The following is a 21,424-nucleotide window of genomic DNA, read 5'->3' as shown; positions in this document are numbered from 1 at the left end:
GATAGTGCGATGAGAAATCTAATAACGATGCGAAATGAAGGATCAAATTCTTAATTTCTGGTATACAAGATATTGGTTGACCGTTACGCGTGTACTCAAACACAATGGGGCTTAATTTTCCTGTTGGCCACATGAAACGACATTTATTATAATTGTACAGTATATTACTCGTTCTGCACCTATGCTTCATGTTAAACGAATCCATTTGCACTTTAATACGATAATTAATGCAAAATATATTTTAACACGTTGACTGCAGCGTCACCTGTAATTCTGGTGACAGCAAGAGTTCTCATCAGGCCGCGTCACCTGTAATTTGGGTGACAGCAAGAGTTCTTATCAGGCCGTTGCACCCGTATTCGTATGACGCTAATTTGACTACTGACAAAGGATTTCCGAAAATATTTGGACAAATATTCTACAGGAGAGTGGTAAGGTGACAAGTGAGGATCGTAACAATGTTGTATCGAAAGAAAGAGAAACAGACATGAGTCAGCAGCGCACGCTTCCTACAGCTGGCCTGACGGAGATTTCGTTGTAAACACGCGTGGCAGTCAACATGTTGAAGGAGTTCAAAATCGTTTTCGACAAATAACAGTGAACGATGCTGATGCACAGGCGACGGGTCATTGATGAAAAATAGCAACTGAAGGGGTCCTAGAAGAGAACTTAGGGAACATAGAAGAGAACTCAGGGGACATAGAAGAGAACTCAGGGGTCCTAGAAGAGAACTTAGGGAACATAGAAGAGAACTCAGGGGACATAGAAGAGAACTCAGGGGTCCTAGAAGAGAACTTAGGGAACATAGAAGAGAATTCAGAGGTCCTAGAGTAACTTCAGAAGAAGCAGCAATCGTACTAGGTGCAAACCCTCGGCATCCTGCTATTCAAGCAGCTCTCACTAGCCGTGACAGAAGAGGATCTCTATATCCAAGTCTTTTTAATTCCCTGGCTACTATGGGCGTTTAGAAATTTTGCGTTTGTGACACGGAGGACGCCTATGAGCTCTTAGAAATTTTGCGTTTGCGACACGCAGGGCGCCTATAGGCGCTCGGCGTAGTTTGGCTTTCTGACACGGAGGGCGCTTGTTTTCACGAAAATGGCGCGCATCATAACTCAATTCCTGCCGTATGGTACGGCCGCTGCGTATCAAAATCTGCCGTAGTCAAGGGGTTAAATCACTGTGAATGATATTTACCTTTTCATTGTATTCAAGTTCCTGGGATTTATATGTACAATATTCAACGAGGTTGGTAACAACAGAAAAATTTGGCATGAATCTATGTTCTCCATAAATCACTCCAGTAATAGAGAATTTAACTACTGGACATATCTAACATATCTACTATTAAACTGTCAAACACTCTGAGTATGATATCAATAATCAGAAACAAACGCATCTACAGTTTCTCACATCTGTCTGATTTCTGGATTTAAAAATAGAAGAGGATAATTTACTGATGGAATGTACTGGTCTCCATACTGATTTCAAGATTTTTAATTGTCGATTCAAGCTTGTTCACTATATTATTAGAGATGTACCTATTTGACGTATCAGTAGCTGGTTTTGATTTCACCTCATTCAATTATCGTTACTAATTTTCGAGTCTATCAATTTAGACAAGGTGATAATGCAATTAGATCAGTCGTTGTTAAATTACTACGCTTCGAAAGCATACCAAGTTGCCATGAATGAGTACAACGTGCTAATCTTATATTAGGATCCTAATGTGAAGAAATTCCACACGATGCGCAAATTGAGGGATCGACGACTTGTCCTAGATAGCATCCTTTGCAAATCTGTTTTTCAATGGAGCCATGATATCTGGTAATTGATAATGCAGATTTTCCAGGATAAATGCTAAATGAGGAACATTGGCGGAGGTCAAGCAAACACCAACGTAAACACCATAGTATTAGTGTATACTTATACATGAACTGGTAGCAGCAAGGAAATTAGTCATAGAATATCGAAGTTATGCAAGTTCATTAATAAGAACGATTTATAGCTCGAAAACAGCTTTTCGATGGTGTCCGATACAGAAACAAGCTGTGCACCTAAATATTATACGACACCAAAATACAACTTAAAATCTACTAAAGCAACTGTGAGTACGTTCGCACTGTTCCATAACCTTAATTGTCAATAATTTACAAAAAGACAGTTTGGCTCTGTTTCCTAAAAATGGTAAAAAATTTCCTATAATAAATAACAAATAAGAGTCAAGAAATTATGTTATTATGAACTATTAACAGCTAAAATCTTACATAAGTGCACCAAAGTACTTCTAGAATGAAAAGCCGATATCAAGATATCTAGGTGTTGAAGTAATGTTTGGAATACCAATACCAGGTTATACGAATTACAACTTTTAATATGAAAGAAATATTTTTATATGAAAGAAATAATCATATTTTATAACTGGTTGCTCTCGATACGATAGAAATTACACGCGTCTGTTTTTACGGACTAGTTGCCACAATGCTTGGAAGAAGAGGAAAGGAACTGAAAAGCAGAAACTACATAAAGTAAAGAAGAGACACTCTAGTACATAAATGCGTTCGTTTCGCCCGTTTGTTTATTTTTGTGATTAATTATTCGCAATACAAGAAAAATATACAGTTGCAATGTTGTTGGTAGACTATTGGTAGACGTTGATGTGTGATTAAGAAGGACGTAACAAATGGCAAATGAAACACATACATTTTTAACCCTTTGCACTCGAGAGGCGACCCTCAGTCGCCATTTTAATCGGATTCGAAAGATCGATGTTAATTGATATATCAAATTTAAAATTACCCAACGATGCGTGGAATGTCGAAATAAAATAATTCTATGTTTTAATTTGTTTTTTAATACGATTTCTTATTTACCGTTTTGAAAATATCGTTGACTTTCTGGCAGAGAGTCTTCCATTTTACTATTTTTCTGTAAACGAAAAAATCGTCGAGTGCAAAAGGTTATGTTTACATGCATGAATGATTTCACAGATAATTCTTTCTTTTCATAATTCTGCTTTATTTTTTGGCCCAAATCGAAAATAATTAACACGATTCTTAATCATTTTGCGATAAATCTATTACATTTTGATTTAATTATGAGAAATTGTGCACTGTAAAATTATTTAATTTTAATTAGCCACTATGTATTTGTTTTATTTACAGTATAATTATAAATTTTGTTTGAAATTTATACAAATTTTGTGCATGTTTAAATTTTAGTTTTATGCCAATGTAATTTATCTTTTTGAAGTTTGAGATGAAAAACTTATATGAATTAGATTTACTATTGTACTATAGGGGGTTCATACGTAGGAATACGTGAAAAAATCTATCATTATTACGTGCATGTCTATATCGAATTATGGCACTATCTATGTTGATTATGCACGTGATCAACTGGAATTTTTATTGCTCGTTACTACACAATTGTGCAAAGAAAAATAGACAAAATGCATTTGTAACTATATTTAAAATTAGACAGAAAACAGATATACACCTAATTCTGTTTTTACACGATAGATACGTTCCCGAAGAATACGTGTAAAAAAATATATTGCATCTATGGAAAAATAAAAGATTGGTTGCAGTCCCAAGAAATTAGCAAAAATAATACAATAAACCATGAGTTTTCATGTTAGGATCTTAAACATTTTATTTCATAAAGATTGCACATGTATCGTACAAAGTAAATAATCATTTGAAAAGGAAAAAAACGTGTCACTAATTCATGAACACAAAAATTAGGCAAGATAATATGAGTTACACGTAAAAAGATTTTATTCGTTGTCACTTTCTGACAATAAACGCATACGTTTGCATAAGACTGCAATATTACTGCTATCGCTAGAAATGTCTTGGTTATCGTCTTCGTGCTCCATTGCTGAAATTCTTTCTGTAATCTCTTGAACAAAATTAGGACTGGCCTCCTGTGGTGCCGATGTTTCAGTGGATTTAAGAACGAATTCGGTAATTAATCGTTGTGTTTGTGTTTTGATTAGGCCAAAACTTTGGGTCGATCGTGTTAAATCGAAATAAGTCGTGTAAAAAGAGAATTAAATTTTTTTCCTAATTCGTGTTAAATCAAAATCGTGTGAAAGAAGTTCTTGTAAAAACAGAATTAGGTGTATTGTGAATGAAACTACATCTAAAAACTCTATATCGCACTGTTGATTTTCGTAAGTTCCGTAAAATCACGCACGGGGTTGCCTAGCCCGACCTCTGTTGGACGTTCTTTGCACTTCCCTTGGTGTCCCGCGTACATTTGAATTGCAATGCACGGTTATGGTACAGTCGAGCCGAGATAGATGAGCAATGGAAGCGATCTCACAGCAGCAAAACAACGTATGACAAATATTCTCTCGATTTGTATGAATTGAAAACTGCTTCTCGATGATTCCTTTTTTAAATATGTCTAATCCGATATTGTATAGTAAATTCGTGCTACGTAAACAACGTTCTGAAAAAATGCAAATGCAATTATGTAACTAACGTTTCGTAAAAATGCAACATAGAAACTGCGTATATAGACGTTCTTTTCGAACGAATTTCTATTAAAACATATACAAAATAAATATAGAAAATATACAAATATACAAAAGAAATATACAAAATAAATATAATAAAGAAATACAAAAACATATGTGTCAGTATTATATTGTATTATATTTGTGGGGGGGGGTCCTCCCCCACCATTGCTTGACGTCGGCTGTGGCAGGTATCCTCGGTGGTAGGTAGCTAGAAGGGACGGTAGGAAAAGGAAGGGATGCATTTCGTCCCGGGCCTACTAGCGGACTCATCAGTAAGGCTTGCTTAGCAGGCCCTGCCTTAGACACTGGGGATACTATTGGAAAGACTGGAAGTTATATATATAGGAAACTGGGAGTTTCCCGAGGACTTGCGGGAAAGTCCTTGAAGGCGGAATCCATCTAGTGGCGAGGGCGAGAATGATGGTCGCTACATATTGTATTGTATTGTAACCAATATTGACGGCGCAATTTTTTCTTGGTTAATCGACCATCATTACTTGTTTCTAACATTATATATATATATATCTTTTTACTACTTCTGTACATTTTTCTTGCTTAAAACGTTGAATGCCATAGGGGTCACCGGTGACCGGCGCGCCCAGATTGATAGAAATATATTTAATTTAAACAAATGTCAATATTTAGAAATTTTTATTATTACCATCGTTAATTCAATGGTGACTGAATTGTCTCAATTGACATGTCAAACATGGTTGTACATTGTAATTTATCTGTTGCGTCGCGATTGAACCTTTGATGGATTCGGACGGGTTATAAATCCGTCTCGCGAACTCGCTGTGTTGCCCGTCAAATTAATATTGGGCAACTGTTTAACTCTTCCCCTAACTGTCTGCGATTGGTGATTTTGAGAAAATTATCACGTGACAGTCGTAGGGCACTCTTCGAAGGTTGGTCTGAACTGCTCTATCCAAAATTCGAGAACGTATCGACTCGATTGAATTTTACGATCGAACTGATGGATCAAATTCAAGAGTGAACTGATGGTGAATTGACGACGACTGAAGTCGAACTGGTCTCTCCGACGATTCGAAGAGAAGTGAGCTCCACGATTTTCCTAAGATCGGTCTTAGGAAAAATCGGGAGCTCGCCAAATATTATTGGCTGATTTGACCAACGGCGTTCCCTTGGTCCGCGAATCGGTCACCTCGAAGGAAGGGAAGGTTCCCCCAAACGAAGACGGTAGTGGAGGAAACCCTCTCCTCCAAGGTGAGGTACGTGGGGTCCACCCGCGCGCTGGGGTGACCCCATCGGCCGTTTATGGTCCCTAGCTAGGGCCTGAGGCTTCCAACGTGTGCAGACCACGTGGAGCCCTCAGGTCTATTGTCAGCCAAGTCTTAAGAGCCGTCGCCTAATTTCGTTAAATTAGGGATTTCCAGGATTCTCGTGTTCCGCGACACGAGAAGTCAGAATAAAAGCGAAGGCTTTCAAACATGCAGAAGGCATGGAGAGGAAAATTCCGATGTCGAATTGTTTAACCATAAAGACCTGGCTGTTAGAAGACCGTAACGGGTCTTCCTTGTTCCGCGACGGAATATTATCTATTGCAGATAATATTTCAACATTATTTATATTGCATAATAGAAAATTCATCGTGGCGTCACAGGCAATCCTTGTAAAACTGACGTGGCATCCAACGTGTTAATGAAATACATGTTCAAAATTCAAAATTCAGCAATTTGTTTTACGTTATCAATAAATAAGTACTAATTATTAATCAAATGAGTAATAATTGACGATTGTTGACTAACCAGGAAACAATTCCACCATCAACATTGGTTGGAGGCAACTGAAAAATTCTTCGCTATCGATAATGCTTATGGATAACCAAAATAAAATTTCGCTCCTTGATAATGCCTATTGTTAGCGAGGTGGATTTATAACGAATACGTACATATAATGTATTTATATATTTTATTCGATATTAACAAATATCACTACTTTGGTATAACTTTGTACTCTCTATATTTTCTCACGTTTTGCACTCACATTGTGCATTCCACAATATGTGGTCAACCTCCCAACCTCGTCCAGATACCTCTTTCTTTGTACTCTCTATATTTTCTCACGTTTTGCACTCACATTGTGCATTCCACAATATGTGGTCATGTGACCATTTAGGAACCTCCCAACCTCGTCCAGATACCTCTCGTACGACGAAAAGCCGCAGTTGGGCGAGACGTAACAGCCCACCACAATGACGTCCTCCCGGAGACCGCCACAAAGCCCACCGTGCTATGTAACAGCGCGGAAGTGGGAGTTCGTGGCAGTCCCCTGGATATTATTGCCACGGAGCCGTTCCGATCCCCGTACCACTCGTTGTGGTGGGGGATACGATAGGATTCTGCGGTAACAGTCAGCCCAACCTCTACCTCGGCGAGCGTCTGCAGGAGCAAGTCCTGCGCATGGAGGATTCTGGTCGACTTGAATTTTAAGCCGTTACCATGGCCTCTCCTTCAAGACCCTCATCTGTTGGGCCAACTGCGGACCCGTTGTACCGCCGATCGGCGGGCCCCGCGAAATCGCGGTCGCGTTCAAAATCACAGTCCCGGCCGTCGCCGGCCGAGGGGCCCCCTTCTCCACATTTGGTGGGAAGCACGTCTTGCTCCCAAGTCTGTAGTCGGAGGGGCGCTCGAGGCCGGCGCAGACCGGGCACTTGGATTCCACGGCTTGGCACCCACTGGCCAAGTGTCCCGAAGAGCTTTATCTGTAGCATACGGTGCTCTAGTCCACCTCGCTCATGCCCCACTGTCTAACGTGCCCAAATTCCAGACAGTGGAAGCATTGCAGCTTCCGAGCTGTGCTAGTACCTGAACGCGAGTGAACGTCCATTCGACCCGAATTCGCCCGCATTCAGCCATCTTCCTGGCAGCCGCGAGGGAGCACTGGACCCAGAGCGAGCCTAGTCCCGACGGGGAGGATCGGATCTCGCCGATCCTCACCTCTTTGCTCACAAAATTGAGCTACCTTTATGGTTTATTGAATAGTCTTTTGTATGCGATTTTTCACCCAGTCTTCGAATTCGAGTGCGTTCTGCATGGTCTTCTAATATTCGCATATTTTGCGATACAACGATTCCAAGTGCAGATCCGATACTTTTCCCAAATAACATTCTAGAAGCGTAACAATCCATTGTAAAGAGGAGAAACCGTGTTTTCTCCATGTTCCATCTCCCTGAACAATTAGTCCTCTTGCTTCTCATAAATTTTGTGCTGTTACTGCTGGACGTTTCTCCTCGGTAACCGGTTTCTTTGAATCATTCTTTGATTAAATATCGTGGAAATGTATTTTTTTGCATTAAGTGGTCCCATATATGTTCGTAATTGATACATAATTATCTACATCTAGAGATTGTGGCTGTGTTTTTAAGTATCATGGAACACTGCACACGCAGAACCAATAAATAAGGAGACTTTGTTTATGACAGAGGTATACATTTAATATAACCTGTTTTGTCGCGTCGCGATCGAATCGAATGCCCGCCAAATTAATCTTGGGCAACTGTTTAAGTTGTACGAACGTAAAGAAATCGTGTCTTCGACGTTTCGAAAAGAACGTGGCGTATTGTTGATTTGGAGAGAATTGATGTCTCTGACGTGTCGTACGTAAATGTTTGAGAGAGAACCGATGTCTCTGAGATCTCGAACGGAAGTGTTTGGAAAGAACCGATGTCTTTGAAGTCTCGAAAAGAAGTGAGCTCCTCGACCTTCCTAAAATCGGCCTTAGGAAAAATCGGGAGCTCGCCAAATGTAATTGGCTGTTTTTGACCAAGGGCGTTCCCTTGGTTCGCGTATCGGTGACCTTGGAGAAAGGGAAGGTTCCCCCAAAAAGAAAACGATAGTGGAGGAAACCCTCTTCTCCAAGGTGGGGTACGTGGGGTCCACCCGCGCGCTGGTGACCCCATCGGTCGTTTATTATCCCTAACTAGGGTCTGAGGCTTCCAACGTGTGCGGACCACGTGGAGTCCTCAGGCCTATTGTTAGCCAAGTCTTAAGAGCCGTCGCCTAATTTCGTTAAATTAGGGATTTCCAGGATTCTCGTGTTCCGCGACGCGAGAAGTCAAAGAAAAAGGGTAAAGCATTCAAACATGCTGAAGGCATGGAGCGGAAAATTCCTATGCCGAATTGTTTGACCCTAAGACCTGGCTGTTGGAAGACCGTAACGGGTCTTCTTTGTTCCACGACGGAACATAACCTTTAACGTCTTCCCATAACGGTGTTGAGACTACGATTGACTACCGGTATGACGCAATCCGGACAAAGTAACAAAGAAAAGATTGTCGCGAGACAGTCGTTTACACCGCGGAAAGAGCAGGTAGCGACATCTGGCGGACTTTCTCAGAGTTCACGCTAGCCGCCATGCTGTAGTCGCCATGCAAAGGCTCCGAACAGGAGTACATCTGCGGATCAAGCCCTTTGGTCTTTCAGATTTGTTCTTCGTTGTTTTGAAGCTCGTCCTGCGATGTTTCTCAAATATCCCTTTTAGTGTTGCACAACGATATATCGCGTGCGCTACACTTACGAAAAGTGCCAACGGCGATATATCGTTGCGTATGCGATGGCGCCTTATTCTTCGCTTTGCGAGAAAGCTCTATCTCAAAATAAATTTATAAAACGTTATAAACGGTCTAATTTCATTGCAAAAGAATTTAAAAAATTGTTTTCGGGTTTAATTTTTTGTTATATTCTATACTGGTTGCTGCCATGAAGTTATCCTTTCGTTCTCAGGACTGATATCGGTTATTTTATTAAAAATCATCGAAAATGTAATACTTATACTTCATACTACGTGACCTACATAAAACTGTGATCAAACGATGATTATTCTCATGTGCAAATATTATTTCTAGAATTCTAGAATTTCTATTATTTCTTGTTTCTATGTTTTTCATCGTGTTTTACATCGATGTTATTCGTACGATTTTCAATGAATATTGAAACACAATCGGTATTACATTATTCTCCTTTTTTTCAGTAATATGCTACATTTTGAATTTTTTAAGCATCATTCTTAGTTTCGATTTTATTAGTAAATTCGTCCGATTATCTCCGCATAGGCACCCGTTTTTCGCTCGACACTGAGAGGGATATACACCCTCAGAACTCTCCATCGTTTACAGTTTCTATACTTACATACTCATAGATTCTCGTGTTCCACGACACGAGAAGTCATAACAAAAGAGAGTTTTCAAACATGCAGAAGACATGAATCCCGAAATCTTTCTTTCAGTAATCTCCACAGATTCTCTATGCGATTGTGATCGGGGTCCGGTGCAGACCAATTCATAATAGAAATTTGCACACTTTTAACAGTGCGTAGGAAGGTGATACAGTAAAGGAGTACACAGGAATACATCGAGTTAACACCTTCTCTACTTTATTTATTTCTTTGTATCGTACAAGGTTTTTAATGCAGGAGATCTTGACTAGTTCGTCACTTGGAAAATACTGGCGGATTCTTCCTCCGATTTTACAAGCTCTCCCTAAAAACGCGAGAGACTCTGATTAGTTAACACCGAACTCGGGTTCGGCTCGTTAACCAATCAGGTATTTTCCGTGCAACTAATTGCGCCCCCTATTCCTTACGCCCTTGGCGCGTTTTTTGAAAAAGCGCGGGAGCGGTTGCGAAATTTGGTGACGTAGGGGGGTTTCCTCACGGGGCCGCGGCGCGGCTAAGGTTGCCTGCGGTCCCTTGGACCCTTCGGAGAATCCCCGGAGGCTTTATGGCACCCGCGTGGGCTGTTGAGGCCCGGACTGACTAGGTCCGAGGGTAGCAATACGTGCCGTCATAAAATTTTTGAATTTAGCTTAAAATGAAAAACGGCTTTCTCAAAAACAGCTACGTAGCAACGCGTCTCATAAATCCTCTCGACCCCCTTTTCTGCACGCCAAATGTTTCTTTGCATGTACGTGCCGAGAGCCGCTACAAGTGTGCTTAGAATCTAGATGATGCATGAAAATGAATAAATAATACAAATGAATGGTAAAATTAATAAAAAATAACAGTGAACACTACCAGAAAAGTGAAAAATGATAAAATCTCTTAACAATGGAATAGAAAAAGAAGTCAATTATAGATACATAATGATTTTTAATATGCTGAAATATTTCAGATATAACATATTATTGAATTAAAGAGGTATCGGCTAAGATAAACTTTTGTGAAAAATTATTATCCTAAATAGTTTTTTATTCTGAATTTGTAAAACGTAGGAATACTTATTGCTTCATAAAAATACACCGTTTTTCGGACTCTTCTCTTTATTTTTAAACGACAATTTACTACTTATTTCTCTTATAATACATCCGTCCTAGAAATTTGCAAGAATATGTAGAAATTTTTCGTGTAAGAACAAGTAGTTACGAAGTACTTTTTGGAAGTTTTAGATAAATGAATACTTTTTATACTTACTGTATATTGCACAAAATTAAAATTACCGATCACATAGAAAGAAGTCTACCCCTTATAGAACTTCGAGAGACCTTTGTTGGTATAGTAACGGTTAAAGGAACCAATTTTCCTTAGTATAATATTTTAAAATATTTTAAAGTAATCAGTATTAATTTAATTTAAAATATATTTTTATTTCTCTGTTTCGTATGCTCATTTTATATTAGATGTTATTAATATAAAATCGGATATACGTTTAAGCCGAGCATAAAGGATACTTAGTCTCGTAGCATGTTCCATCTTTTACCGAATTTCTTATATTTGAAGTTACGAAATTTTCTTTCATAATTAGATACGCCATTTATGCGTTACCCGCGGAAGAAGCACATAATGACGCTTGGATAAGAAATGCAAGTTTAGTTGTGGTTTGCGGAAATGTTGGCAACGAGATTGGGAATCAAATCGTGGAGTACATACTTCTGGGTGGTAGACTTCTCGCTTTATGCTCCGATGTAATTCATATTTTACTTCCATCGTTTAAAACTGCCGAAGTAAGAGAAAACGAGCTCGTACACTTTTCTTATGGGAAGTGGAAGCACGTACGCATGATGCACCATATCTTCTGCTATCAGCCATCTCCTGCAAAGACAAGATTCTCGCAGGACCATGAAGACGTAAAGTAAGATTTTTACCTATTCCTATTTAATTAGTTTTTCTATTTAGAAGCCAAGATATGAAATGAAATGTAAATTAAACGTATCAGTTTATTAATGGCGACAGATATTAATCCATTAAACCTAACCTAACCTAACCTAACCTAATCCATTAAACCTAACCTAACCTAACCTAACCTAACCTAACCTAACCTAACCTAATCCATTAAAGTTTGCAAAACGTTATATCGTGTTATAGAGTTCTTCATATTATGGTTTGTGTACATACCTTGTGGAATATTCATATTTTGTACACTGTTTTTAGCTGTTTCAAATAAGATTAACCTTTTCGCTTCGGCAGTTCAGTCCGTTGAAGTACTGTCCCCGAACGGAAGCGCGCGCCAGAAATATGCACAATGTGCATGGTTTCTGTATATACGTTTTCCTAAGCCTTAATTAATTATTTATATTATTATTTATTAATTATAGGTAATATAGGCATTTATTTACAAAACTTTACGATAAAATGTTTAATATAATTAATAATGAAACACAAATTAATTATTTGGATACCGGATATATGAGCCGTTCACTGCACAAATTGATTAACTCCATAAAACAAAAAGTGGAGAAATGCAATGAAATAATGTATATTGTTTTTTAAAATTCCCTTTATAATTTAAATCGAAATAAATATCGTAGAATGCATAAATACAAATGTAACTTTCATCTAACGGTATATAAAATTTATAAGAAAAAATAACCAAAAGGTAATCGTTAGTAATGTTACCATTTTTATGTTACTGGTAGAGTTAATCGATTTGGCAAGTGGAAAAAGTAATAAATTTAAATTTTACTAAATTTTACTTAAATTCTGATAAGACGGCACTAAAAAATTCTCCGTTATCATTCATGGCTTGCTAATGCATTTGAGTTGCATTATTGCGATGATTTACATTAGAGTACGGAGTTAATCAAAGTGACCTCTGAAATAAATTATTTATTATTCAGTGGCCAAAAAATTTTTGTCGTTTAACGGTGTTGATCTTAATTACCAGGGAAAGTTATTATAAATATAAAAAGTTATGACTAGACCAAGTACTTTGACACTTAAATTTAAGATTTTTCAAAAATCGAGTTAATCGATTTGTGCAGTGAACAGTTCATATGAGACCAGGAGTCATCGCGCCCCCTATATGCGGGACTCGTACGTAAAAGTAATAGAGTGGATGTCGTCAATAGGCGGCGCTCAAAGCAAAAGGGTTGATCAAAAAATATTTGGGAAAATTAAAACAATTTTATACTGTTTAAGTACTGTCATCTCATAGTATAACTTTTTTTTTTTTACAAATACAGAGGGGAATTTGAGAAGTGCAACTGCACTTTTCTCTAAATGATCGTAATCGTGAAACATTCAAATATGTTGGAGGTTAGGATTCTACGTGGATAATGAATGATTGAAACAGAGGTTTAATGCTTATGGATTTAATATAAATATAAAAATGATTGTATAACATAAATAACTAAAGAAAAACTCTATCTATTTATATATGTATATTAATATTCTGTACGTAGATCTTAATGCTATCTTTGGATTTTACTTTTACTTTTAATATACTGCACACACCATGCTTAATGTACGAAACAATTGACACTCGTGCTCATTCTCTCTCACTCATCTACAATTGCCGCTTCTCGTTCACTCTTCCACAGTTGTCGGTTCTCGTTCACTCGTCATTCATACCAATCGAAACACTGCTATCAACAAAATATTTATAAGATTTCAAAGAACATGAAATATTTAAAATATGATTAATTTTTTTACACTGGATACTAATATTTTTTGCGCAGAATGTTTTAAAATAGCGATTTTCAAGTTTTTCCATCTGATGACTTACATAAATTAAGCATTAAACTTCTGCAGCACACTGAAAAATATATCTTTTGTTTATGTAACTCAATTATTAAAATCAGTTAATATAATTGTTCTCATTTTTTATTTTGAGCAACATTATGTTGTGAAAAATAATTGTTATAATATTTAAGTCTGATTTGATAACGATGAAGCGTCTTTCATTGTATTTTACCATATGTAGAAATTAATATCTATGGTCGAAAAGAATGCACTGAAATTCCCTAGTATTCTTTCCAAATAACTTTTCTTTCTCATACATGTAACACTATAAATATATACCATACTTTACTAATACTTTAAATTTCATTTCAAAATTGCTAATAGACTCGACTATTATTTGCTTATTACTTTTGTGAATGTTTAAAACCTTCAGTTTTCAAAAGATACTTTCAATTATGATACCTTTAGTTATTATCTTAATTATATGAAGTTGGTCAGTAGTATATACTTCCCAATTTAATTATACTTTTTAATAGGTGACAGATTTAAATAAAAATCTTAACTAATGGATATCTATAACTGTCAATTTCCAAAATTATTTATCTGAAATATGCACAAAATATTTTCTATTCTATATATATTTAGACCAATAAAAAAGTAATTTATTTTTTAAATTGATAAAGATTACGTTATCACCATAAACCTAGACGATTTCGTAGGTTTCCTACGTTAAATCATACCATTATGCTCTTATAATTGAGCAGGATGTCCCATTTTTTAAGTTAAAAGGCAAATAAGTTAAGAATGGGAAACAAAATCCTTAATCTCTCTTCAATATCATAGAATACATATGCAAGTACTTTTTTTAAACTGTGTACGAAATATTTTGTTGTATCTACTAAAATGAGACACCCTATATAATACAATTAATGACATTTAGTAGCATCATATACATTGTACTTTTTAACTTTAAAGGTTTTGAAAGACGTTTTATCGTTGCTCCATTAACCACTTGCACTACCAATAAACTCACGGTTCCGGTACCGTGCGCTACAGTATAACATGCGTAAGGTGTCACATTGACGCTGCACCGTGTCTGCGAGTGCAACCTTTAAACAGCGCCTCATTGCTTTGGTAGGGTCTTGTATAAAGAATTTTACACAAATATAAATGAATACTCACGACAACAATAACATTTTATTGATTAATAATCTATTCGACGCCGTGCACTCTAGAACTATAGCTTGAGAAATGAACGATCTGGTTGTTAGTCGACGTGCAGTCCACGTCATTTTTATTTCTGCGATAAATGCTTATCGACATGGTGTACACGTCGCTGGCGATTTTGGAACAAAAGCATCTCGACGTGCCTGGCACGTCTTTCTAGCGCAAGTGGTTAAGCTTGAAAATACTACAGAAATTACTTCCATACGGATTCAATGGACTTGAAAAGAAATTTACTCAAAATTTTCAACAACTCATAACTTAGGGCTATCCTAATGTGTAGCAATATGACAATGTTGCGATGATTCGAGTCGTTTCAAAAGTCTTTTTTCAGAGTATCTAGTGTGTCTCCACCAGCGTCGGTAGACGTGAAAGACAAGAAAGGAAATTTGCATTCGTTTGACCTGAAAGTACTCGGAACAGAAGAAACATGGCACACGCCGAGTATAATACTAGCGACGCTCCCGGAAAGTGGCGGGAAACTTGTTTTCTCTCAGATACATTTAGAAGTGGATCCAATGCAATATGAATTCGAGGAGAGTAAATTTAATGCTTTGAAGGAAAGCAATGCAACTAGACTGGAAATATTCAATGATCTGTTAAATGTACATCTTGGAATAGAACTTCGTAGCACTTCACAGAAAACTGCACCTGTAACTTATACACCAGCTTTCTTCTTGGGACGTCACGAGGTATGAACGATATTTGTTATTTTAGAAAGAAAAATTTGTTACGAGTATGTAATTTGAGTATTCTCTGATATACAACATTTTCAAACTAGAAAATGAAAATATATTTAAATTATATTCTTTTTGATTATGTATTTTTGTATTTTACAGTTAAAATTAGAAATGCTAGAGAGATTGAAGGACGCAATGCAAACAAGTGACACTTTAAAAATGTCGCAACTGGAAATTCACTTCTGTCGAAGTAGTACAGTTCCTCAACCGGCTTCATCTTCGTTTCTCCCCATTATGGTACACCAGTGTCCAGACAACTTCTCAACTGTAGAATATTTTGAGGTAATGTAATTCTTAAAGTAATTAATTAATTACAATAAATTTACTTTCATTTTTCATTTAACTCTTAACTTTTTTTCTCTATCTATATATAATTAAAGGAAACATTTGATAATGGGCAAGAGAACTCTTATGTAGTATTTTTACAAGCAAAAGCACGACGAAAAGAATAACAAAATTGCATTAATGGTTTGTTTTGAAGTTATAGACAGTTTAAATTCAATCAAAATCTTTTATTCTCTGAAAATCGCCATATACTATAGCATTCTAGGGTATATAGTGCATATAAGGTATATAGATCTCATAAACCCATACATAGTAATTAATGAAAGTATTCGAACGCTATATTTCCAGAAAATTCTTTAACCCAAAATTCTGATTTTAATAAAAGTTTGCATATATGTGAAGCATAATTGGTTATACATAAAGTAATTTTTTGACGGCAAAAAATGTTTTTGAAAAAGTGGATAAAATGAAAAATTAAAGTGGTAATAATAAACAGTATTTCACGGAACGGAAACTTTTAATACAGGGCCATAAAGCACGGAAAATTAAACTTTTTTATTTAGAAACTTCTACTTTATTGCATTCACTGAGTTTTAAACATTTCGTTCAAAAATCGGCGAACCAATTAACTATAGTAGCTTTCTGCTATTTTTGATCCGGTGAACCCTCTAAAATAAGGCAAGCACAACGATGAAAACGAACTATAGGTCATTTGGAATTCCCTAAAAAATTTATTCTTTCAGAAAATAAATTGAAAGATACAGAAAGTATATAATATACTTTCAGAAAATGAAATTAAAGAAAGTTAACTTTTTGAAGGTTCTAGACTAGAATACCCCCTTAACTCTAAATCCTATACATTAAAAGTATCCTACACTAGGAACTAAAAATGGCGTGAAAAGGACTGAAGAACATTGTACAAAGAGCAAGGGTATAGGGTGACTAACGTCTGAAACTAAGGGATGACTGTATACCCACTATTAAAGATGTGCTGGCATTTACAAAAGATTAGATGCGAATCAGTAGGTATATGACATTGCAGTCTTGTCATCACATGCATGACTAAAGAATTTTTGTACTTTCTTGAACTGTATGTTCTTAAAAGAATGTACGTTTAATTATCTAATTTTACTAATACGATGTAAATAGGCGCTTCAAATTATTTGGATTTAATAATATTAAAAAACTAAATTTTAACTAAAAGTTAATATATAATTGTATTCATCTTTTTGGTTTATTGTGTATGTTGTTTTTTGTCGTAGAACTTAACTTCTAAGGAATTGGGACGTTTAGTGATATACGCGGATGTATTGTCATCTTCTATGGACGTTTTAAATGGCCATCAGTTACAACACGGTTTAGCTGTTATTGTTCGTCAGCAAACAAAGGGAAGAGGTATGTATAAATATTTTATACACAGTGCTAATATTTGCTTTCTATAAAATTAAGCAAAACTCTGTGCAAAAAATTCTTTTTGTGTGTGTACAGTCTATTTAAATATCCCATGAAGTAAATAATTTTTCACCTAAATTAAATTACAGTGCTCAAATAGACTTTCTTTCATTTTTAAAATTATTTTAATTTTGTTTAGCAATCTAATAATGTTTAGCATCATCTTATAATTTATATAGTTAGCTATTTATAATTATAGTTATTTGTGGTCATTTTATTTCATATAATTAAAAAGATATGATAAAGTAATTAATGATGAAGAGAGAGTCAACAGAGGGACTATTAAAAATACTGAAACATTTGTTTTCTGTTATACTAATAATGAGTAGAACCCCCTGTATCAGGAGCTAATAGAGAGATAGAATATCTTCACAGGGAAATTTTCAATTGCTTCTTTTATGTTAAATATTTTATATTCAATTAGAGATTATCCATCACTTGTTTAATATTACATTTCAGTTATTCAAATAAAAATCAACAAGATTGGAGACTTATTTCAATCTTTTTGATCTCATCTATTTTGGCTGCTAAATTATTTAAATTTTACAATATAAGTAAATCTATAGACTTTACTACCATAGTTTTTAATAACTGTTTTCTGCACTGTAACTATCAGAATCCTTTGTGTTCTAAGTAACATGTATACTAAATGGTTCTTTTAAATAATAATTTGAATAATGTATATATGAAACAATATTAATGAAGTTGCATATATTTAAAAATTATTTATATTAAGTAATATCAAATAATTTAAAATAATATTAGCAATCTCTTATTCTAATATAATTACAAGTACATTGGTTTTAAGGAAGGAGTAAAAATATCTGGCTTAGTCCAATTGGATCCGCACTGTTTTCCTTACAAATTCATGTGCCTACTGATACAATTCTTGGAAGACGCATTTCAATTTTGCAACATTTAGTTTCTGTTGCAATTGTATCTGCATTTAAATCTTTGCCTGGATATGAGGTACGTGTTCATTATACCGTTATTACATTTTATAGATTTATTGTTGCCTTTTTTTTTTGAAACTTTTTTTATATGACTTACATAATTGGAATATATCATATTACTTGAATGGGAGTAAAATAAAATAATTACAGAAAAAATAAAATACTAAAACAATAAAAATGTTTTTAGTACAATAATAATGTTTTTTTATAAAACGGTGTTGCATATTTTAAGTAAATCAATTATTTTACATGTAATAGGGTCATGTTAATTATTTGATAGATGAACTACTTAATTTGATTTAATTCTACTTTTTGAATTAGCTTAAGAGGAAGTTCAGATCCAGATAACTGCTAAGTGAGTTTTATTTGAGAACTTTTTTTTGATGATATGACAAGAGATACTCATGAAATCTTTTGTATTATAATTATTAGTGCTATATTCATTAGTTAACATTAATATACTAATTCACTAACACTAACACTGATATTTAACAGTTAACACTATTGCAAGCAAATATATTAACAAATATATAGAAATATTGCTTATTTTGTTACTTATTTACATAATAATTTTCGCTTATTTTGGTTTGCCTATAAGGTCTACAAATATTTAATATCTCTCTACAAAAAAAAGTTTGTCAATTACTGATATTTTCTAAATAATAGAGTTTTGTATTAAGTAATAACATTGATACATTCAAATACAACTCTTCATTGAGTACAAAAATGTTTTTGGACCAATTTTCAAGAATTTAACATGTTATTGTCATGCATATCTTCCAAAAATATATAAAATATGTATATAGACAATACAAAGTAATATAAATATTTTATTAAGTAAAATCTTGTATTAAAAATTGGTTAATTTCAACATTACTTGGTAAAAAGACCCATCTGTACAACATTCTTTGTTATACTCTTCATGTCAAAATGTCATATTACAAACACAATATTACTATTGAATATATAGTCATTGCATATTATGATTGCATTGAAATAAACATTAAAAGTTAGAAGTAGAATATGAAAAATATAAAAGTTCTCAGCACTAAAAACACTTACAACTATATTAATGTAATATAAACTACTAATACAAACGAAACAAATGAAAAATAACAAGCAATTCCAGGAGTTTATTATATCTAATTTTCAGATTCCTCTTTATCAATTTTATTTCCTTCCCGTTTTCAAGACTTTTTTTTGTTACTATTACCATAATTTGATGTTTCCATTATCATGCTTATGATGTTAATTGAATTAACTTATAAAAACTACTCATTCCCTTTTCATCGTGTTTTCCAGTATCAAAGTTAAAATATCTCCCAAAATTAATAAATAATTCAATACTTTCTATACAAAGTCTTTTTATTACATGATTTACATAGATCAAAAAATATATTATTCCATTTAATAAAAGCATTCAATTATATTCATCTGAATTAATTATTGCTAAAATAGTCATTTATGAAATTCAAATTATATTCCTTATTTGACTATCTGATTTTTATAAATCAAATTTTAATTACGTTATAGTACTTATTAGATTCATATTTATGTTTAATCATATTTAAAATGTAGAACATCAGTTGCAATCAACATAAACATTAATTTTATTGTAATCTTAATCTTGAATTATAGGATATTGATCTAAGATTAAAGTGGCCTAATGATATTTATGCTGGTAATAATATCAAGATTGGTGGAGTGATTGTAGAGACGCATGTAATGTCACATCTTAACATTTGTAATGTTGGTAAGTATTAATACTGTTGCATGTTATATATATAAAAAAGATATAATTATCATTTTCAATTTGAATTATTGTCATTTTCAGGGGTTGGATTAAATCTATTCAATAAAAAACCTACACATTGCATCAATGATATAGTTAATGTATTTAACGAAATGTATCATAAACAGTTGAAAATGATATCATATGAGCAATACTTTGCTATTGTATTTAATGAGATTGAAAAATGGTTAGACACCATACAAAGTGATAATATAGATTCTTTTTTGTATAGATACTATACCTACTGGTTGCATAGGTAAGTTTTTGTTCTAAATATTTAAATTTGTTAATATTTACTTTTTGCCAATTTTATAACATCTATAACCTATGATAATATTATGTTTATCATCTATATATGCACATAAATTTTTTGACTTGTTTAATGTATTTTGTTAAATAAATATATTTTGCTACAGTATTATTTGTTCCACAATATTTTTTACATTTATATATGCAATTGATTAATTTTAATTTACAAATATACATATTTTAATATCATAATACTCTCTTACTTTACTTTTAATATTAACATATTCACAACTGATAATTTCACTAAGAATTGTAAAGTAGAAAGCCTCAAAATACTATAATTAAAACAATAATGAAAGTTTAAAATATATAAATTAAAACATTGTGCTTTTATTACATATTGTTATTCGTTGATATAAATACGAAAAATTTTTCTTTTTTCAAATTCACTTATAACTCACAACTAACCTCATGTAAAGATTACATAAGCCAGCGATCATTAATGAATAAATAACTGCTTAAATTTAAACTTTTGTATTAATTCCCAACTGTATTAAAAAATCATTTAAATCATTTAAAGAATTCATTATTTTTATATTTTTATTAGTTAACAGATTAATTGTAGTTAAATTATATTTTATATTTTTACAGCAATACACATGTAAAGGTATTATCAGCATCGGGGACGTCAGAAAATGTTACAATATTAGGTATAGATGATTATGGATATTTACGTGTTCGAGGAGAAGACAGAACGATATTAACTGTACATCCAGACGGTAATACTTTCGATTCCCTGAAGGGACTTATAGCTCCAAAGTGGTCATATTCAAATAGAATAACAAGTCCATCAAACGTATTTTAATACTTATTGTACACTATCATTCTTTTTTATTTTAATACATCATGTATATATTTTAACTTATTATAAAATGGATCTGAATCAAAAATTGATTATTTTAGTTTTAGTTTATTATTTATCATTTGCTTGTTCAGCAAATGGAATAGAATGTAAGCTGTTTTATTGTAACTGACTTCTTGCTATACAAGTCGATGTAATATTTCGTGCTAAAAAGAGAACATTAATAAAAATGTTGGTAAATAAATAAACCATTTGTTTGTGTTATTATTTATTGGCTGACCATGAAGTTTGAGGCTTTTATTTTACAAATGTATAATTAAGATTACAGTTAACTTGACGGTTGGCACCAGAATATAAAATTGTATTTGAAAAATGAGAAACCTTATAATCGGTAGCACACTATTCCACTTATTAATTTGTATT

The 21,424-nt window shown here is 33.9% G+C and overlaps 1 protein-coding gene across 1 annotated transcript; it reads left to right on the top strand.

Moving 5' to 3' along the window:
- The first annotated feature begins 1,864 nt into the window (after nt 1–1,864).
- Nucleotides 1,865–21,004, top strand: LOC108548536 (biotin--protein ligase). The gene is made up of 9 exons (XM_017901541.1): nt 1,865–1,920; nt 11,289–11,615; nt 15,003–15,360; nt 15,508–15,690; nt 16,956–17,088; nt 17,954–18,114; nt 19,737–19,851; nt 19,933–20,146; nt 20,791–21,004. Exons 1-9 carry the CDS (start codon nt 1,865–1,867, stop codon nt 21,002–21,004), a joined length of 1,761 nt encoding a protein of 586 aa, XP_017757030.1.
- The last annotated feature ends 420 nt before the right edge of the window (nt 21,005–21,424 follow it).

The sequence above is a fragment of the Eufriesea mexicana genome, unplaced genomic scaffold, assembly GCF_001483705.2.
Source record: "Eufriesea mexicana isolate 0111107269 unplaced genomic scaffold, ASM148370v2 scaffold1652, whole genome shotgun sequence".
Lineage (NCBI taxonomy): Eukaryota > Metazoa > Arthropoda > Insecta > Hymenoptera > Apidae > Eufriesea > Eufriesea mexicana.
Note: the sequence above shows the minus strand (reverse complement) of the source record. Positions and strands in the feature narration are given on the sequence as shown.